Source organism: Hibiscus syriacus, unplaced genomic scaffold (genome assembly GCF_006381635.1).
Source record: "Hibiscus syriacus cultivar Baekdansim isolate YM2019G1 unplaced genomic scaffold, ASM638163v2 tig00110223_pilon, whole genome shotgun sequence".
NCBI classification, from domain to species: Eukaryota; Viridiplantae; Streptophyta; class Magnoliopsida; order Malvales; family Malvaceae; genus Hibiscus; species Hibiscus syriacus.
In genome coordinates this window covers 2,078,118-2,095,870 of record NW_024062636.1, presented here as the reverse complement: position 1 = coordinate 2,095,870, position 17,753 = coordinate 2,078,118, and the positions used below count along the sequence as shown (strand labels likewise).

Below are 17,753 nucleotides of genomic sequence, written 5' to 3'. Positions count from 1 at the left end.
AAACCAAAGTTTCGAACCTTTTAGAAGGAATATGGGTCACGGTGTCTACTAGTTCACCGAAGATGATTTGAGCAATATTAATTCTTTTATTTTTTTTTGAAAACAATGAATCCACCATATGTCAATGCTTGGAAAAGATGAATATTTGCCTCCGGATGGTCGAAACCACCAAGAGATAATCAAGTGAAAGAACCTCTCATGAAAGTCAATGACGATTGCGCTCTTCCCTACTTCTAAGGAAAAAGGGATGGTATCTTGCTCGTTATCAATCCCGGTGTTTTATAGACCAAAAGCCCAGGTAATGGAGTCGGAATCAATAGTAACGTATTCGCCCAAGAGAGAGGAATAAATACTTTCTGTGTGAGTACGAGCTTCGTTTTGGACACAAACCGCATTAGAATATAAAATACGGACGAGTTGGTGATAGACAATGGGTTTGACTCTGAACGTGTTGTCAAATTTCCAAGCTTTGAAAAGGGGTAGGTATTTAAAATTTATGGCGTTCATTTCCAAAATTGAAGGAAAACGCTCACCCCTAAGAGCATAAGATTTGAAATGGTTGAGATATCGTGAATAGAGACTTCGGCGATTTGGTTCATTAAAACACGAATTCACAATGGTCATTTCATTTGGATTGGGAGGAGGATTTAGCAGAGGATTAGGAGGTGAATTAGCACTAGAGGAAGATGATCGAGAACGTTTGTGAAACATGGTAAAAGTCAGAATAATGGTAAAACCTACAATGAAAGACGATATATATATGTATGCAATCAATGAATCCAAAAACTCAATATGAGTCCAAATTTCAAGGCATTATATAACTAAATTAATTTTAAAAAATATAATGGGCCAAAAGGAAAATGGTGTTAAAAAAAAAAAATATATATATATATATATAAACAACATGTATATAAGTATGATTTTTTTTAATTTCTAATTTGAAGAAATTTGTAAAAAAAGCAATGTAGATTCTAGTGTAGAAATACAAAATAAGTAAAGCCCATTCACTAATTTAAGAAAAAACTAACTAAAACTATGCCTAAATTCGAAAAGAAAAAGTTAGGGTTTTAGAAAAAATTACCTTGAAATAATACGATTGAGATGGAATTTGATGATGAATGCACGATTTTAATGATGCTAGCAGTTTGGAATAATGAAAATCAACTCAAAAATTGACCCAAAAATAATAGAATAAAGCAATGTTTGAGAGGGGGTTTGGGAATTTTGTGGCTAAGTTTTAGAGTGGGAAAGAAAAAAGAAATTTTAAGGTTTTATAAGCTAAACCCGACCGAGAGTATCGGTACTCCAATGGGAGTATCAATACTTCAAAGCAAAAAAAATGGGAGTATCAGTACTGGATGAACAATATCGATACTAACAAAGAACAATATCGGTATTGAATGAACAATATAGATACTAAGTGTACAAAATGGTTCAAAATGTTGGTTATACCTAATTTGATGTTCTTTGGGGACCTCTATGATTGTATGGTCTAAAGTTATTTCTAACATAATTGATTTAGAATTTTATCTTTTTTCAAAATGATTTGTTACAACTTTGTTAAAAGAAGCTTTAAGATCATAAAGTTTAGTTTGATGATCATCATGAACCTTTGAAAGTAGGTTTTGCAAGTCATGATTTTTAGTTTCTTCATGAGTAACTTCAAGTTTATCCATATTCCTTGGCATTAGAACAAGATGATACTCTTCCATATTTTATCGGGCCAAGTGTTCAAAATAGAATATGTATTGCCTTTGCGTTAAGTTTGAACAATCTCTTTTCTTCTTCACTCCACATCTACAGGGAACATAATATTGATGGACCTGTGTGACTTAAACACAACACCAACAATGGTTTGTAGAATTTCTCCATTATAATGCACAACTGTGAATAATTGTTGCTCATTATTTGAAATGTATTTGGTTAGAAGAAATGAGTTTGTTGGTGTAAGAGATTGAACATGAAAGGAGTATTTTGTGTGTGTAGAGATGAAATAAGTGTGTTGTGTATACTAAATTTTTAGCCGTTGGAACTCGTCACACCGACGTGACGATTCCATTGAATTTTAAAAAATTATCCGATTAACAACGGTCAATCCAACAGTCAACTAATTCAAAATTATACCTATTGGAACTCATCACACCGACGTGACGAGTTCTATCAACAATAAAATAATAATTTTTTACAATACTTTTAAAATTTTCAAAAAAAAATTATTAGGACTCGTCATACCTGCGTTACAAGTCCCTTATAATATATTAAATTAATTCAGGTTGTGAGACACATGTGACACGATCCATTAAAAAATATATCCCATAAAACTCGTCACGCTGGCATAACGAGTTCCATGGACACTGTAATATTTGTTATAGATCTAAACTAAATTTACTATTACCCTATTGGGTCAAATAATCTACCCACCAAGATTATTGGACTAAAAAATACCTAAAGTTGGCCCCTAACGTGGACCCTGAGTGAATGAGGGTTAAGAGTTAATACCTACCTATATTCGTATGGAATAGAATTTATTAAACAAAATATTTTCTCCTTTTTTTTAGAAAATCGAGGATCCAATAGTGCGCCACAACTTACCCATTTCTCAAAAGGAAGAAATATACCCCAATAAACAATTACTCCGAAAAAGGCCAAACCCTACCACCAAACAAGGATCAGCCACCACGTGAAACCCAGTCAGATGATTATCACTCCGATTAACCATGTGGCGATCTCCCGTTGGACTCTTGGCTATTTCATAGTACGGACACATGCCTACGTGTTTTCAACCTGTATGGACCCACCGGTAGATAGAGAGATGGTGTCCAACATTTTCATGCAACCGACAGAAATGTCGCGTGTCCTTTACTTTCACATCACAGCCTGGTTACTGCTCCTTTCGGTGGATACCGGACGAGGAGGTTGTCCGTAAAACCGAACAGGTGTCATGTGTTCAGGCCATGGGCACAAATTTTCGGTGCATCCAACGTCGCTCTTCGTCGTGGAATCAAATGTTCTGGCATATATTCTCTGTTTCTTTTTTTGGGAGGTGCCTGTTTTTCTTACATCTTCAATTTTACCAAAAGAAGAAAGGGATTAGGTTCTTCACTTTCATAGACTTTACCTATTATGATTTTTTTTCCCTTCATATTTATTCACATCTAAAATAGAGAATTAAAGGAGCTGGATTGAATGAGTGATCGGTCAAGTCACATTTCATATGTAAAATCTAGGGTTTTTGTTTGATTCTTCATTTTTAACAGAAATTTTCTATAAAAAAAACTTGCTTTGTTCCTTCACATCAACTCAAACTTTTGTAGATTTCCTTCCATTATTGATTTTTCTATTTTTAGAAACTTCCACCCCCTAATCAGAGTATATTAGTTGTCGATAAATATGCACAGTATATTCCCTAGGATTCAATTGATAATTTTCTTTTCTGGGTTTTTCTTTTGTAGGAACACTCATCATATTTGGTTTTGGTGTGTAGGAGAAAATGGTGAGACAGAAAACCCAGATGAAGAGAATAGAAAATGCAACAAGCAGGCAAGTAACCTTCTCAAAGCGAAGGAATGGACTGCTTAAAAAGGCCTTTGAGTTATCAGTTCTCTGCGATGCTGAAGTTTCACTCATCATCTTCTCTCCCCGTGGGAAGCTGTACGAGTTTTCTAATTCCTGGTGCGTAATTTTCTCATCATCTTGCTTTTCACTCTCTGATATTTATCTGTCCATGCTAATTAAATCTAACAAGACACGAATAAATTTCCCTACTTGGATGTGTAGGTAAAGTACTAAATCATTAATGATCGCAGGCTTTTATCTCTACCACAAGGGGTCTGAATCTGATTCCTGATCTCTTTAGAATCAAATCTTAGGGGTTGATCTTGTGGTCTGTGGGATTTCCTTGTTTAAGTCTTGCAGATTTCTGTCCTCCTTCAACCAGCATAAGTCCCGAGAGGCAGAAGAAAGAGAGATTTTTCTCCTGCTCTTTAACTAGGGTTTAATGTTTGGGGTAAACAATATTATTATTAGTCGCCAAAGCTCGGGAGTTGGGTCATTTGTAGTAAGGCTTAAACTTTACTTAACTAGCACTAAAACAGCTTTAAAGATTAATGAAAAATAAGTAAACTGGAAGTGGAACCTGTCGAGTGTTGGGGCCTCTGAGCAAGAGCTCGGGCATTTCAAGGCACTCCAACTCCCACTGTACTCTTGTTTTGATGTTGGTGTTCAAGGTACTTTCAATGATGGAAATAAGTAGATATTTTTTTGGTTCCATGCAGAAAGCTTCCAGCATTTCCCACATTCTTTAATAACATTTATAGACAGTAGATTACTTAGTTTCTAATGTTTAACAGGCATACATTATATCTGAACATAAATGAAAGTTTTTAGGGTAGGGCACCATTATCTGTTTAACTGGTAAGGCCACTCTCATCTGTTTGGTTAGGGTAGGGTGCATTGGGTTGTCATCACTTAATGCACTGGGAATTATATAGTGGATTCATTTTGTAGGTAAGATCTCACATATGTACGTTAATCCAATTATGTTAGTAATCTTTGTCAACTTCTTTTGTGTTATTATTTGAATCTGACTTAAATAACGAGCGTTACATTAATTAGTGAAGTGACTCAAAACAAAAATTATCTTAATGCCTCTAATTTTTAACCATATCATACAGGCATCAACAGAAACATGCTTAATACATGTCATCATAAGTAATTTCATCACAAAAATATTTGAACAGTTTAATTAACCAATTCTCATCACATACATATTGAAAAACAAATATTTAATAGTACATAACAAAGTCTAAAGTCAACTATACAAAATATTAAATAATGATTAAATTCAAGAATAAGCATTTATTGTCTTATTAAAAGGAGTTTCTAGATGGGTTATTACTAAATTGGTTATTACTTTGAACATGTGGTATTAGTTGCACATTTCATTTGTCAACTTTTCCGACCTTCCTAAGTCTCTACAAATTTATAAAATGAAAGGGATCATTCTAAACATAACCCTAACGCTTTAGATTTGATTTAAAACTCGTCAATGTTGCAAATTATTGAAAAATAGTGTTGTAGTATTATAATCTATAAATTTCGTTTCAATAATAAAGTTAAAAAATATGAAATTAAAATAGAACTTGTAATCGGATGGAACTGAATAAATAGAAGAAAAGTTTTATTGAGGCTTGAATGAACAGTTTCCTTAAGACATATTGTCATCTCCTCGGTGCTTTGAGTAACGTTGGACGTCGATCTCCCAGGATACAACAACAAACTTTCACAACGTAAGCACAACCGTAGTGAACAATCAAACACAATCTTTATCTATCATCGGAAAATGACTTTGGAAGAATCGGAGAATTGAAAGGAAAATTTGAAAGAAAATAGTAAAAAGTTATGTTTTGAGATGTGTCACAACATAGCCTTTCTATAGGGAGAGGAATTTGTATTGAAAGGTTAAGACCTTTAAATGAAATGACTTAACCATTTGACTAAAAATTATAACCTTTTGATCAAAAGGTTAACATGAAAAGACATGACTTTTGGGGTGAAATGAAAACTATTTTTCATGAAATGACTTGATTATTTTTCATGAATAGTCATGATTGAATAAATCAATTCATTCATATTTTTTCAACAATCCCCCACATGAATGAATTTGATTGTTTAAAACATTGACTCGATGTGGTGATAGATTATACGTTCGATATTTGCATATGATAGGTAGGGTCCCCCTTTGAAATTTCCCTTGTGAAAATATGTTTACCTTACTGGATGTCCAGTAGACGTGATGTCCTTGAACTATCCTGCCATTTTTGTAAGTGATGACATACCTTACACAAATATCTTACTGACAAGAGGTTAGTTCTCATGGTTATGTCCATATAGTCGTGGACATCTCCTGGTTATGCAAGAGCTTAAAGAACTATGCCCAATAGTCTCTTTGAAGCGGCTCCACTTCACTCTCACATAGGTGACTTATGTTGTTCGATTCAATGAAACCATTGGTCATTAAAAGCATTGCTTAACATTATCCACATTTTAGTCACTGTTTTTATCATAGGAATGGGTTTGGGATAAAAACCCCCATAGAGACCTCATCAGGTCTATGCAAGTAGGTTGTCCCATTGAACCTAGATCTTGGGATCTTCAGTTAACTAGGTTGGGTTTTCCTTCACATAGAGCCTTAACAATTCATGGACTTTAGTCCCATTCCTCTTGATGTTTTATCAACTTGATCTCGATTTAACCCTTTGGTTAGCGGATCCGCAATGTTATCTTTTAATCTTACAAAATCAATAGAAATAACTCCAGTTGAGATCAGTTGTCTAATGGTATTGTGTCGATGTCGTATGTGTCTCGACTTACCATTATACATTACATTTTGTTCTCTACCAATTGTTGTTTGGTTATCACAATATATACATATTTTTGGGTGCATGCTTTGGCCATTCAGGAATATCCTCCAAAAATTTTCGTAACCAGTCTGCCTTTTCTCTAGTTTGTCCAAGGCTACAAACTCAGATTCCATCGTGGATCTGGTTATATAATTGTTTGTCTTGAGGATTTTCATGACACAATTTCTCCTCCCAATGTGAAAATATAACCACTTGTGCTTTTGGTATCTTGAATATCAGATATCCAACTGGCATCAGAGAATCCTTCTAACACAACAGGATCTCTAGAATAATGTAATCCATAGTTTCGAGTATATATGAGATATTTCAATACCTTTACAATTGTTTTCTAGTGTTTCTCCCCTAGATTACTTGTAAATCTGCTTAAACTGCTTACAGTGAAAGCAATATCAGGTCTAGTGCAACTCATAAGATATATTAGATTGCCTATGATCCTTGCATATTCCACTTGATTAACACTTTCACCTTTATTTTTAGATAGATGTTGACTTGTATCTATCGGAGTTTTGGCTACACCAGAATCATCCTTGCCAAAATTTTCAAGAATCTTGTCTGCATAGTGTGACTGAGTCAATATGAGACCTTCAGATGACCTTTTGGATGCCCAAAATCATGTCAGCAAGTCCCATGTCTTTCATGTCAAATTTTGAATTTAACATATTTTTGGTAAGTTTTATCATTTCATTGTTACTTCCAACAATGAGTATGTCATCAACATATAGGCATAGGATTACATATCCATCAACAGTGATTTTGACATACACACATTTGTCACACTCATTTATTTTAAATCCATTTGATATTATAATACTATCACACTTTTCATGTTATTGCATTGGTGCTTGCTTAAGTCCATATAATGACTTTACCAATTTACATACTTTTTTCTTGTCTTAGAGCTACATAACCCTCAGGTTGTTCTATGTAAATTTCCTTATCAAGGTCTCCATTAAGAAAAGTGGTCTTAACATCCATTTGATGTACTTATAAATTCCATAAAGTGACAATTGCAAGAGAAGTTATTCTTGATAAGGGTGAATATGTATCAAAATAATCAAGACCTTCCTTTTTTCGGTACCCTTTAATAACCAATCTGGCCTTGTACTTATCAATTGTTCCATATGCTTTCATTTTTCGTTTGAAAATCCATTTAGAATTTAATGGTTTAATTCCATGTGGAAGATCCACTAATTCCCACATATGATTTTGCATGATGGAATCAATTTCACTCTTGATGGCATCTTTCCAAAAATTACTTTCAGATGAACGTATAGCTTCGCTGTAAGTTACAGGTTCAGTCTATGGTATATAGGTTAGAAAATCCGATCCAAAGAATTTTCTACTCGTGCCCTTTTACTTCTTCTTAGCTCTATCTCGACTTCAACCTCTTGTTGGAAGTCTTGACTATTTTCATTAATAGTTTCTAAAGTTTGTTTCCTTGAACTTGAGCCAACTTCTCTAATTTTACAAGGAAATATATTTTCAAAGAATGAGGCATTTTTAGATTATAATATCGTATTCTTGTGAATTTATGGATTATTTGATTCATGCAAAAGAAATCGATATGCATTGTTGTGGTGAGCATAGCCAATGAAAATATAATTAACTGTTTTAGGACCTATTTTCATTTGCTTTGATAAAGGAGTCATTACTTTTGCAAGACACCCCTACACTTTCAAGTAATTGTAGGAGGGTTTCTTGCCTATCCACAACTCATATGGCGTCTTGTCTTTTTTCTTGCGAGGCACCTTATTTAAAAGGTAATTTGCTGATAAGACAGTTTCCCCTTACATGTTTTGTGACAACCCAGAACTTCCTAGCATAGCGTTCATCATTTCCTTTAATGTTCGATTTTTTCGCTTTGCTACTCCATTCGATTGAGGAGAGTATGGTGGTGTTACTTCATGAAAAATACCATGTTGTGCATAATATTGACAAAATAGTTTAATATTTTCACCACCACGATCACTTCTCACCCTCTTAATCCTTTTATTAACTTGGGTTTTTTTATAGAAGTTGGAGGCATCATTAAAAACTACCTTCGTATTCGTCCACATACTAAGAAGTATGTTGACGAACATTGGAAGGAATAAAAGAGTACCTCATAGTTTATTAATATTGAATACGTATGAAAACATGTGATATTCTCATATCAAGAATCACCATTACAACAAACCAGAAACACCTAAAAATCTCGCATCCTCAACCAAAAAACCCCATCGACAATTACCTTATTTCTAATTTAAACCTCCAACAAAAGGAACAAAACAACGCAAAAGAACATAATACAAAAGAAAATCAACACCTGTAGCCATTAAACTAAATCAAAGGCCCAATTGAAGAAACGAGATATAATGAGTATCGACTTCGTCAGGGACCCAAGAATTTGGTTTGAAGGAAGAGTCAATTTCATGCACCATGATTTTGAAGGAGTTAGCACCGACCTTCAACTCCAACGACTCGTCAATTCTCAAATTAGCCTTTGTGAGGATTTGAATTTTTGTCTAATCAAAAGATGATGGTGACTGACAGCTTTCGTCGATTGCTAATAAATTGTTACCACCAGACTTTCTGACCAGACTTCAAACTCTAGAGATCCACTTAGCGAGAGTCTTTGATTCATCATTCTTCACATTTCTCAATGAAACAGAGTCTTCGAAAATCATTAGTATTGTATTTCCAGCAGCTTTCATTAACGAGAAACCAGTGAGTCATTTGGCTTGCATTTGACTAGCGAGATTACCGATTTTGATAAAGTTATTGCACCAACCCACTAGACATTTACTCAACACGTTAAATTCATCCTCGTCCATAACACCTTCAACTTCACAATGATTATTCCTCGAAACAACTTCCATCCCCGACTTGTGGTGAGTAGTTGTCGAGGTCTTTCTCTAAAAAGACTGTCAATATTTAAATTTAGCCAAAAAACACTAATTTTGTTGCCTTCAATATAAGAACCATTCATTTCTGAGATTGTTTTCCTTGCTTCTTCGATTTTTTCAAAATGAATGAAACCAAAATGAACCCCTTTTAAATTTCTTTTGTTAGGAATAAAAGCATCAATAACCAAACCGTGGGTACAAAAAAAAGATCAAAATCTCTTCCAATGGATCTTCTCATGTAAATTTTTGATAAATAATGTTTAACAACCACTTCTGTACCCATTACGAATTTTCGGTTGGCCTTCCGTCCACCAATTGTGAAACCCAATTTTCCTCCTTGCTACTTCAGACGACTTTTCATTGGAATACTCCTTCGTGGTGAACTCTTTGGTTCCATCGTGATCAACATCAGCGGCAGAATGAGCTGGTAATGTCGTTACTGAAGAAAGCTTCCCAATCCTATATTTCCTTATGAATGAGACAAACCATCAAGCCGAGATTCATTTTCCGCCATATTTCTAACAAAAAAAGTATCCTTATTCGCCGATGAAGCCTCTAATCAGAATCTCATATGGATTTCCCTACTTGACCTCGGCTATCTCCACCACTCAACGGCTACTTTCGATTACCACCATGGATATTTTCTTTCTCAACAGGTGAATCCCGCCATTATCGGCCCTCGGCAAGGGATTGGAAACGTTCACGATTTTTTGGTTGTGATTGGGTAACTTGTAGTCACCTCCCTAGCCGTTATCTTCGCGGCAGAACTCTCGGGTTGAACCATTAACCGAAGTCAAGACTCTCCGTTGGCAAAACCCAAAGGTGAGAATGCCTTGTATAACCCCAAAAGTAACCTACCTCAGATCCGAGACGATCCAACAACTACCGAAAGAGAATACATTGTAAGCCGAACTGATGTCGTCCGATTTAAGGAGAATGAACCCAATCGTAGAACAAGATTACTGTAGCCGGAATGTGTCACCGACGACGGTGGCAGATTTGAAGAACACTCGGCTTAGATCCACTGAGATGAGGATCTCCCTCAAGAAACGAAGTATATCCTTGATACTGGCGTCGAGGCAAGCAAATCTGGAAGATCCGGTGATCAACGACAGAAGAGAAGAACGGGAAAAGAGGCCGTCAGTGAGAAATCGGCTATGGAAGATGTGTCAGTCGGTGGTGGAGAACCTCTTTACAAAACAATTGCTTGTTTCTTCATGAAAATCGACTGGCAGATTTGAAGAACACTTGGCTTAGGTTCATTAAGATGAGGATCTCCCTCAAGAAACGAAGCATATCCTTGATGTTGGCGTCGAGGCAAGCAAATCTAGAAGATCCGGTGATCAACGGCGGAAGAAAATAACGGGAAATGAGGCCGTCAGTGGGAAATTGGCTGTGGAAGATGAGTCAGTCGGTGGTGGAGAACCTCTTCACAAAACAACAGTTTGTTTCTTCATGAAAATCGGCTGGCAGAATTGAAAATCTTCTTCTAGATCTACGACAATCTAGTTTGATTTTGAGAAAACCAACCACATATGCATAATCGGGGTGAAGAGAGGCTTCGAATGGTGGCTTTTCCTTGCTATTCCAATGCCAATGAGCGATAGTCGGAGCTTGGTGATAGTGGATGGCGCAGCAGCGAAAGTGGTGGCCGGCTGCTGGGTTAGAAAGGGAATGATGCTGGGGAATATATTTTCAAGGAAAACTTTTTTAAAACGCCCAAGTTTTAGAGAGAAGTTGGGTTTCAACTTCTTGCTTATAGAGAATAAATTTTTCTATAGCTTCATCTTTTCTTTTAAGCAAATATACATAGAAATATTTTTGTGTTATCATCAATGAAGGTAATAAAATATTTATTGCCTCCTCTAGTTTGAACAAATTTTAAGTCACAAATATCATTGTGTATTAGATTAAGAGGTTATGTATTTCTTTCAACGGGTTTAAATGAAGACCTTGTTAGTTTAGTTTCAACACATGTTTCATATTTATGATTATAATTAATGTGAAATTGGGGAATATGTTCTAAGTTGATTAATCTACATAAAGTATCATAATTAACATTTCCGAGTCTACCATGCCGTAAATTTAAATAACTCAATCATATAAACATAAGAAGAAGAATCATTTTTATTTATATTTTTAGCTTTTACAGAGATAGCATTGAGTTTCCACATATTGTTCAATACATATCCCCTTCCCACAAATATTCCCCCTTTTGATAAAACTAATTTCTGGGATTCAAACACTATCCTACAGTCATGTATACTTAAGAGGCTCTCAGAGACAAGGTTCTTTCGTATGTCAGGCACATACAACGCGTTTTGAAGTTTCAACTCTTTTCCAAAAGTCATCTTTAAAATTACAATGCCTTTCCCCTTGATCTTGGAAGTTGTAGCATTGCCCATAGTTTTTCTCCTTTCTCACAAGAAACCAACTCAGCAAAGGAGTCCTTGTCACAACAAATATGACGTGTGGCACTAGTATCAAGCCACCATACTCTTGGATTTGAATCAACCAAGTTAACTTCAGAGACCACAACACATAATTCAAGTTCAGATACTTCCTTGGAAATTTCTGTCACAACATTAGCCTATTTTGTTCTTGACCTTTTTTGAAGCCTACATTCAGATGACATGTGTCCCATCTTATTGCAATTAAAGCATTTCCCTTGGAATTTTTGCTTCTTAGAAACACCACCTTTTGGTCCTAGTTTAGACTCAATTTTAGCTTGCTTTCTTTTCTTGAAGTCCTTTTTTACTTCCACCACATTTGCCTTGACAATGTTATGATTGCCTGTTTTGTTTAGCCTTTTAGCTGCACATCGATTGTCTTCTTCAATTCGAAGTCTCATAATCAGATCTTCCACTGTCATTTCTTTTCTCTTATGCTTAAGATAATTCTTAAAGTCATTCCAAGTAGGCGGAAGTTTTTCAATAATGGTCGCCACCTGAAAGGATTCACTTGTAATCATCCCTTCTACGAGAATACCATGAATGATCAGTTGGAATTCTTGCTCCGATTCACAACAGTTTTAGAATCAACCATTACAAAGTTTAAGAATTTGGCAACTAAGAATTTCTTAGCACCAGCATCTTCAATTTTGTATTTATGGTCCAATGATTCCCATAGTTCCTTAGCTGTTTTCTTTACGCTGTATACTTCATAAAGTGCATCAGATAAACCATTCAAGATGTAGTTACAGCATAGAGTGCTTCCATGCTTCGTTAATGTTGAATGCAGTTGTAGCATCTACTTCATCATCTCTAATAGTAAGAGAATCATCCTTAAAAAATTTGGCCAGATTCTCTCTTGAATTTAGGAGATCTAATATTGGTGTATATTCTTTTTCCACCCCGACTCCCTCTACCTTTTCTCTAGGCCTCGCCTTCACCGTCGTCAGATGCCACGCCGACCGCCATCACTGGTGGCTGTTAACTATCAAAACTTCACAGTCTGCTCGTATCGATGCCGGCAACAAGGATTTAGGCTTTGTTTCATGAGACAGAGCCTATATAAAAGCATATCTAAGCTGAGGCCCATCGCATTAACTGCCGTCAATGGTGATTTTGAGTCACAAACAACCTTGGTCGACACTCCGACACTGGGAATTCAGAACTAAGTTCGGTTTCTGAAGAAAAAACCCCCATCTACACAAAAATGACGAAAATTACAGCAGCTTGGAATATTCTGATCTCCTTCGGTAGCCGTTGGATCATCCTGGATCCGAGGTAAGTTGCTCTCGGGGATATTTTATGCCTTCCCACCTTTGGGATTAACCAATGGAGAGCCCAGACTACGGTTAATGGCTACGTTCAAGAATTATGGCTCAAAGAAGGTAGCTACGAGGTGACTACGGGTTCTACAAACACAGCCGGGAAATAAAACTTGCATTGATTGTATCAAAAAGAATCCTTAGTATGCTTTGGTTTCCTACGGTGAATGGAAATATCCACCTGTTGCGAAGGAAAATGTCAATGGTGGTTCTGGTAGTCATCAAAAGCATCGATTGAGCGGATCTTTGAGCGACATTAGGAGGAACCAAGCAGCAAGTGATTTTAGATTAGGGAATTATCACGGTGGTGGAATGGGAGGTGTTCAGGTGAAGTCGAGGTCGAGTAAGGATAAGTTAAAGAGATCTCATTTGCAGGCATCGTCAGTGAATAAGGATACATCACCAGCTCAAACTGCTGCAGTGGTTTTCCATGATGGAACCAAGGAGTTCAACACAAAGGGGTGTTGTGATGAAAAGTCTGGTGATGTAGCAAGAAGTGGGAGAATTGGGTTTAATAATTGGTGGAAGGCCATCCAAAAATAAGTAATGGGTATAGGATTGGACTTTACACGTTATTTATTGAAAATTTATCAGAGAAGATCCATTGAAAGAGGTTTGGATCTTTATTTTGCACCCATGGTTGTGTAATTGATGCTTTTATTCCGAATAAAAGAAATTCAAAAAGGGTTCATTTTGGGTTCATTCGTTTTGCAACAATCGAAGAAGCAAGGAAAGCAATATCAGAAATGAATGATTCTTATATTGACAACAACAAAATTTGTGTTTCTTTGGCTAAATTTAAACCTCAATAGTCTTTTTGGAGAAATACCTCGATAACTATTCACAGCAAGGCGGGGATGGAAGTTGTTTCGAGGAATAATCATTGTGAAGTTGAAGGTGTTAAGGAAGAGGATAAACTTCACGTGTTGAGTAAATGTCTAGTGGGGTGGTGGGTAGTGTAAGGACTTTATCAAAATCGGTAATCTCGCTAGTCAATTGCAAGCTAAAGGTCTCATTGGTTTCTCGTTAATGAGAGATATTGGAAATGCAATATTAATGATTTTTGAAGACTCCGCTTCATTTAGTGTTGTGAAGAATGATAAATCAGAGACTCTCGCAAAGTGGTTCTCCAGAGTTGAAGCCTGGTCAGAGAGTCTGGTAGTGGAATGTCGTCGAGTGTGGTTAGTTTGCGAGGGAGTATCTTTTTACGCTTGGAATTGGGATACTTTCAAAAACATTGCAGATAAGTGGGGTAATTTATTAGCAATCGACGAAAGTTGTCAGTCACCATCATCTTTTGATCGGGCAAAAATTCAAATCCTTACAAAGGCTCATTTGAGAATGGATAAGTCCTTGGAGTTGAAGGTAGGTGCTAACTCCTTCAAAATCATGGTGCATGAGATTGAGCCTTCCTTCAAACCAAATTCTTGGGTCCCTGACGAAGACGATACTCCTTAGATTTTGGTTCTTCAATTGGGGCTTTGATTTAGTTGAAATGGTTGCATGTGTTGGTTTTCTTTTGTGTTATGTTCTTTTGCGTTGTTTTTTTCCTTTTGCTGGAGATGTAATTTAGAAACATGGTGATTGTCGATGGGGTTTCCGGTTGAGGATGTGAGATTTTAGGTGTTTCTGTTTTGTTGTAATGTTGTATTTCTCCATATGAGGATATTTCATGTTTCCATATGTATTCGATATTATTATTAATAAACAATGAGGTACTCTTTTCTTCCTTCCAATGATCGTTAACATACGTCTTAGTATTTGGACAAATACGAAGGGAGTTTTTAATGAGACCTCCAACTTCTATAAAAAAATGTCGTAAAATAAAACAACATTTTTTGTTGCCATGTTTTGAAATTCTCTCCATTGAATTTCGCAGGCTTTTCATTATGACTCATGGTCATAGGTAACGTTTGGCTCGCAGCCTGAGTTTGTGTAGTGACAATCACATTAGATTATGAATTAGATGAAGTATCATACATTTTTCTGTAATCGGAATCAAAACCGAAATAATAAATATAATATGAAACGAAATATATATTAACCTAAATAGATTACCACGATAATCTGTTTGAGTTTAGATTGAACTACAACACAAGGAATTTGTCTTAAGGTTGTTGCAAATTATTGAAAAATAGTGTTGTAGTATTATAATCTAAAAATTTCGTTTCAATAATAAAGTTAAAAATGTGAAATTAAAATAGATCATGTAATCGGATGGAACTGAATAAATAAGAGAAGAGTTTTGTTGAGGCATGAATGAACAGTTTTCTTAAGACAGATTCGTCCTCTCATCGGTGTTTTGAGTAACGTTGGATGTCGGTCTCTCAGGATACAACAACAAACGTTCACAACAGTAAGCACAACTGTAGTAAACAATTGAACACAATCTTTATCTTTATCTATCACTGGAAAATGACTTTGGAAGAATCGGAGAATTGAAAGGAAATTATTTGAAAGAAAATAGTAAAAGGTTGTGTTTTGAGATGTGTCACAACTAAGCCTTTAGGGAGAGGAATTTGTATTGAAATGTTAAGACCTTTAAATGAAATGACTTAACCATTTGATTAAAAATTATAACCTTTTGATCAAAAGGTTAACATGAAAATACATAACTTTTGGGGTGAAATGAAATAACTATTTTTCATGAATAGTCATAATTGAATAAATCAATTCATTCATATTTTTCCAACAGTCAAAACGTCATTTACAACAAGTCCAAGCCTTTAAACAACATTAAAACTAAAATTCTTACTTTTTTTAATTAGAAAACAAATCACCCTAAAATCATCCTTTCAACGTACTAAATCTTCAAGTATTTTTTAAAAAGTATGATTTGAGTTTGTGCAAACAAGTTTATATATCTTCTAATATGATCTGAAACCATAAAAATGAATTAAAAAATTGATTTTAATTTTGAAAATCAAATTTCATCGTTTTTGTAGTGAATATGGTTAGAAAATGACATAGATTTTGAATTCTCATGTAGAGGGATTAAAATGCAAATCTAAAAAGAAAAATCATATGAATTTATATTTTGAAATCATAAAAATTACCTGAGATTTAGGAAGAAAAAAAACGAGATTGAGAGAAGAATCTTGAAAATGTTTGGTGGAAAGCTTGAAGAAAAGATGGAGAAGATGAGAGATTTTAAGAGTGTTATAGAGAAAAATATTATAAAAATGGAAATGGAGAGTGTTTGACAAAAATCAAAGTTGTAACATTGCAGTGATTATTTTGTTTGGTTTGAGATGCTTTCAGTATGAACAAAACCATAGAACGATATCAAAAGAGGGAGAAAGATGCTTATGGGATCAGCAGCAAAGCAGTAGGGCAAAATATGCAGGTATATAGCTCCACTCCAATATATATATTTTCTTGCTTCTTATTTACATCTTTTGCAAAGTCATCAATGACTCTATATACACACGAAAACTGAGTGAGGACCAAGTACATGCATGGAGGTTTGTGATTCAGTATGTAATGATTGAATTTGCATGTACGTGAAGAATGTGAAGGAAGAAGCTCACAGCATGGCAAAGAAGACCCAATTTCTGGAAGATTCTAAAAGGTTAGATCCTTAAACTGCAAGTTCATATTTGGAATCTCTTTTCTTCATCTTCATGTGTAAACCTCTATGTTTCATAATTTTATAACAGGAAACTGTTGGGACATGGATTAGAACCATGTTCTGTTGAAGATCTGCAACGGTTAGAAAACCAACTGGAACGAAGCTTATGCAGAATTAGGGAAAGAAAGGTACAGGCAAATTCATAGACCACTATTTATGGTACAAACGTATGATTAGTGAATTTATATATATAGATCTTTAATTTGACATTTTTTTCTCTGATCACTTGTTAAATAAATTTTATAAATATTTACATATAAGAATATGGTGTGACAAAATCTAGTTAATGTAATATTACTGAAAACATCTTAAAGACATCATTTTAATGTGTTGCAGAATCAGGTATTTTTGGAGCAGATCGAGAAGGAAGAGGTGAACCATTTTGCATGCTCTTGTTTTCCCAAAAAAAAAAAAAGGTTATATATGCTTAACAGAAAAATTTGCATTGATTCAGGAGAGGCGCCTTGGGGAAGAAAATGCAAATCTGCGTGAGAAGGTATTTGGTCTCTAATCTTCCTACATGATAATAAGATTTTGTTTTGGCGATATTTTGTAACATTATGATTATCAGCGTGGGATGCCACCACTAGAATCATCGTCCACAAGCTTATCTGATGAGCTCCAAACTCACAGCATGGAGGTGGTGACGGAACTGTGTATAGGACCACCTGAGAGAAGAAATATCTAAAAACCCTACTTTTATGATATTTGTTGCTTGCTTAATCGCTTTGAATTAATGAAGCTTCAACACCTGCACTCACGTTATTACCACAAGTATTAACATTTGGAAGTGAAAGACTCGGCATGAATGCGATGGGTTAAATAAACTCCTATTTTCAATTCATTTTGAAGATTTTTATATCCGTTTAAAATTTTCAATTACTTTAGTTAAGTTGATGATGTCATGCTTCTTCTTTTTTTCTAAACAAATAAAGAAAAACATCTCAAGAATTTAATTTCGTTATTTTCTTTGAGAAAAATTCGGAACTCCTTTCATCATTTAAAAATAGAATATATATGAAATGAAAAATAGCTTGAATGGG

At 35.1% G+C, this 17,753-nt stretch overlaps 1 protein-coding gene across 1 annotated transcript; it reads left to right on the top strand.

Moving 5' to 3' along the window:
- Window positions 1-2,983: 2,983 nt before the first annotated feature.
- Window positions 2,984-17,505, top strand: LOC120114334 (MADS-box protein SOC1-like). Its single transcript, XM_039135281.1, has 8 exons — window positions 2,984-3,094; window positions 3,485-3,672; window positions 16,341-16,425; window positions 16,589-16,650; window positions 16,739-16,838; window positions 17,047-17,082; window positions 17,165-17,206; window positions 17,282-17,505. The coding sequence occupies exons 2-8, from the start codon at window positions 3,491-3,493 to the stop codon at window positions 17,396-17,398; spliced, it is 624 nt and encodes a 207-aa protein (XP_038991212.1). The 5' UTR covers window positions 2,984-3,094; window positions 3,485-3,490; the 3' UTR covers window positions 17,399-17,505.
- The last annotated feature ends 248 nt before the right edge of the window (window positions 17,506-17,753 follow it).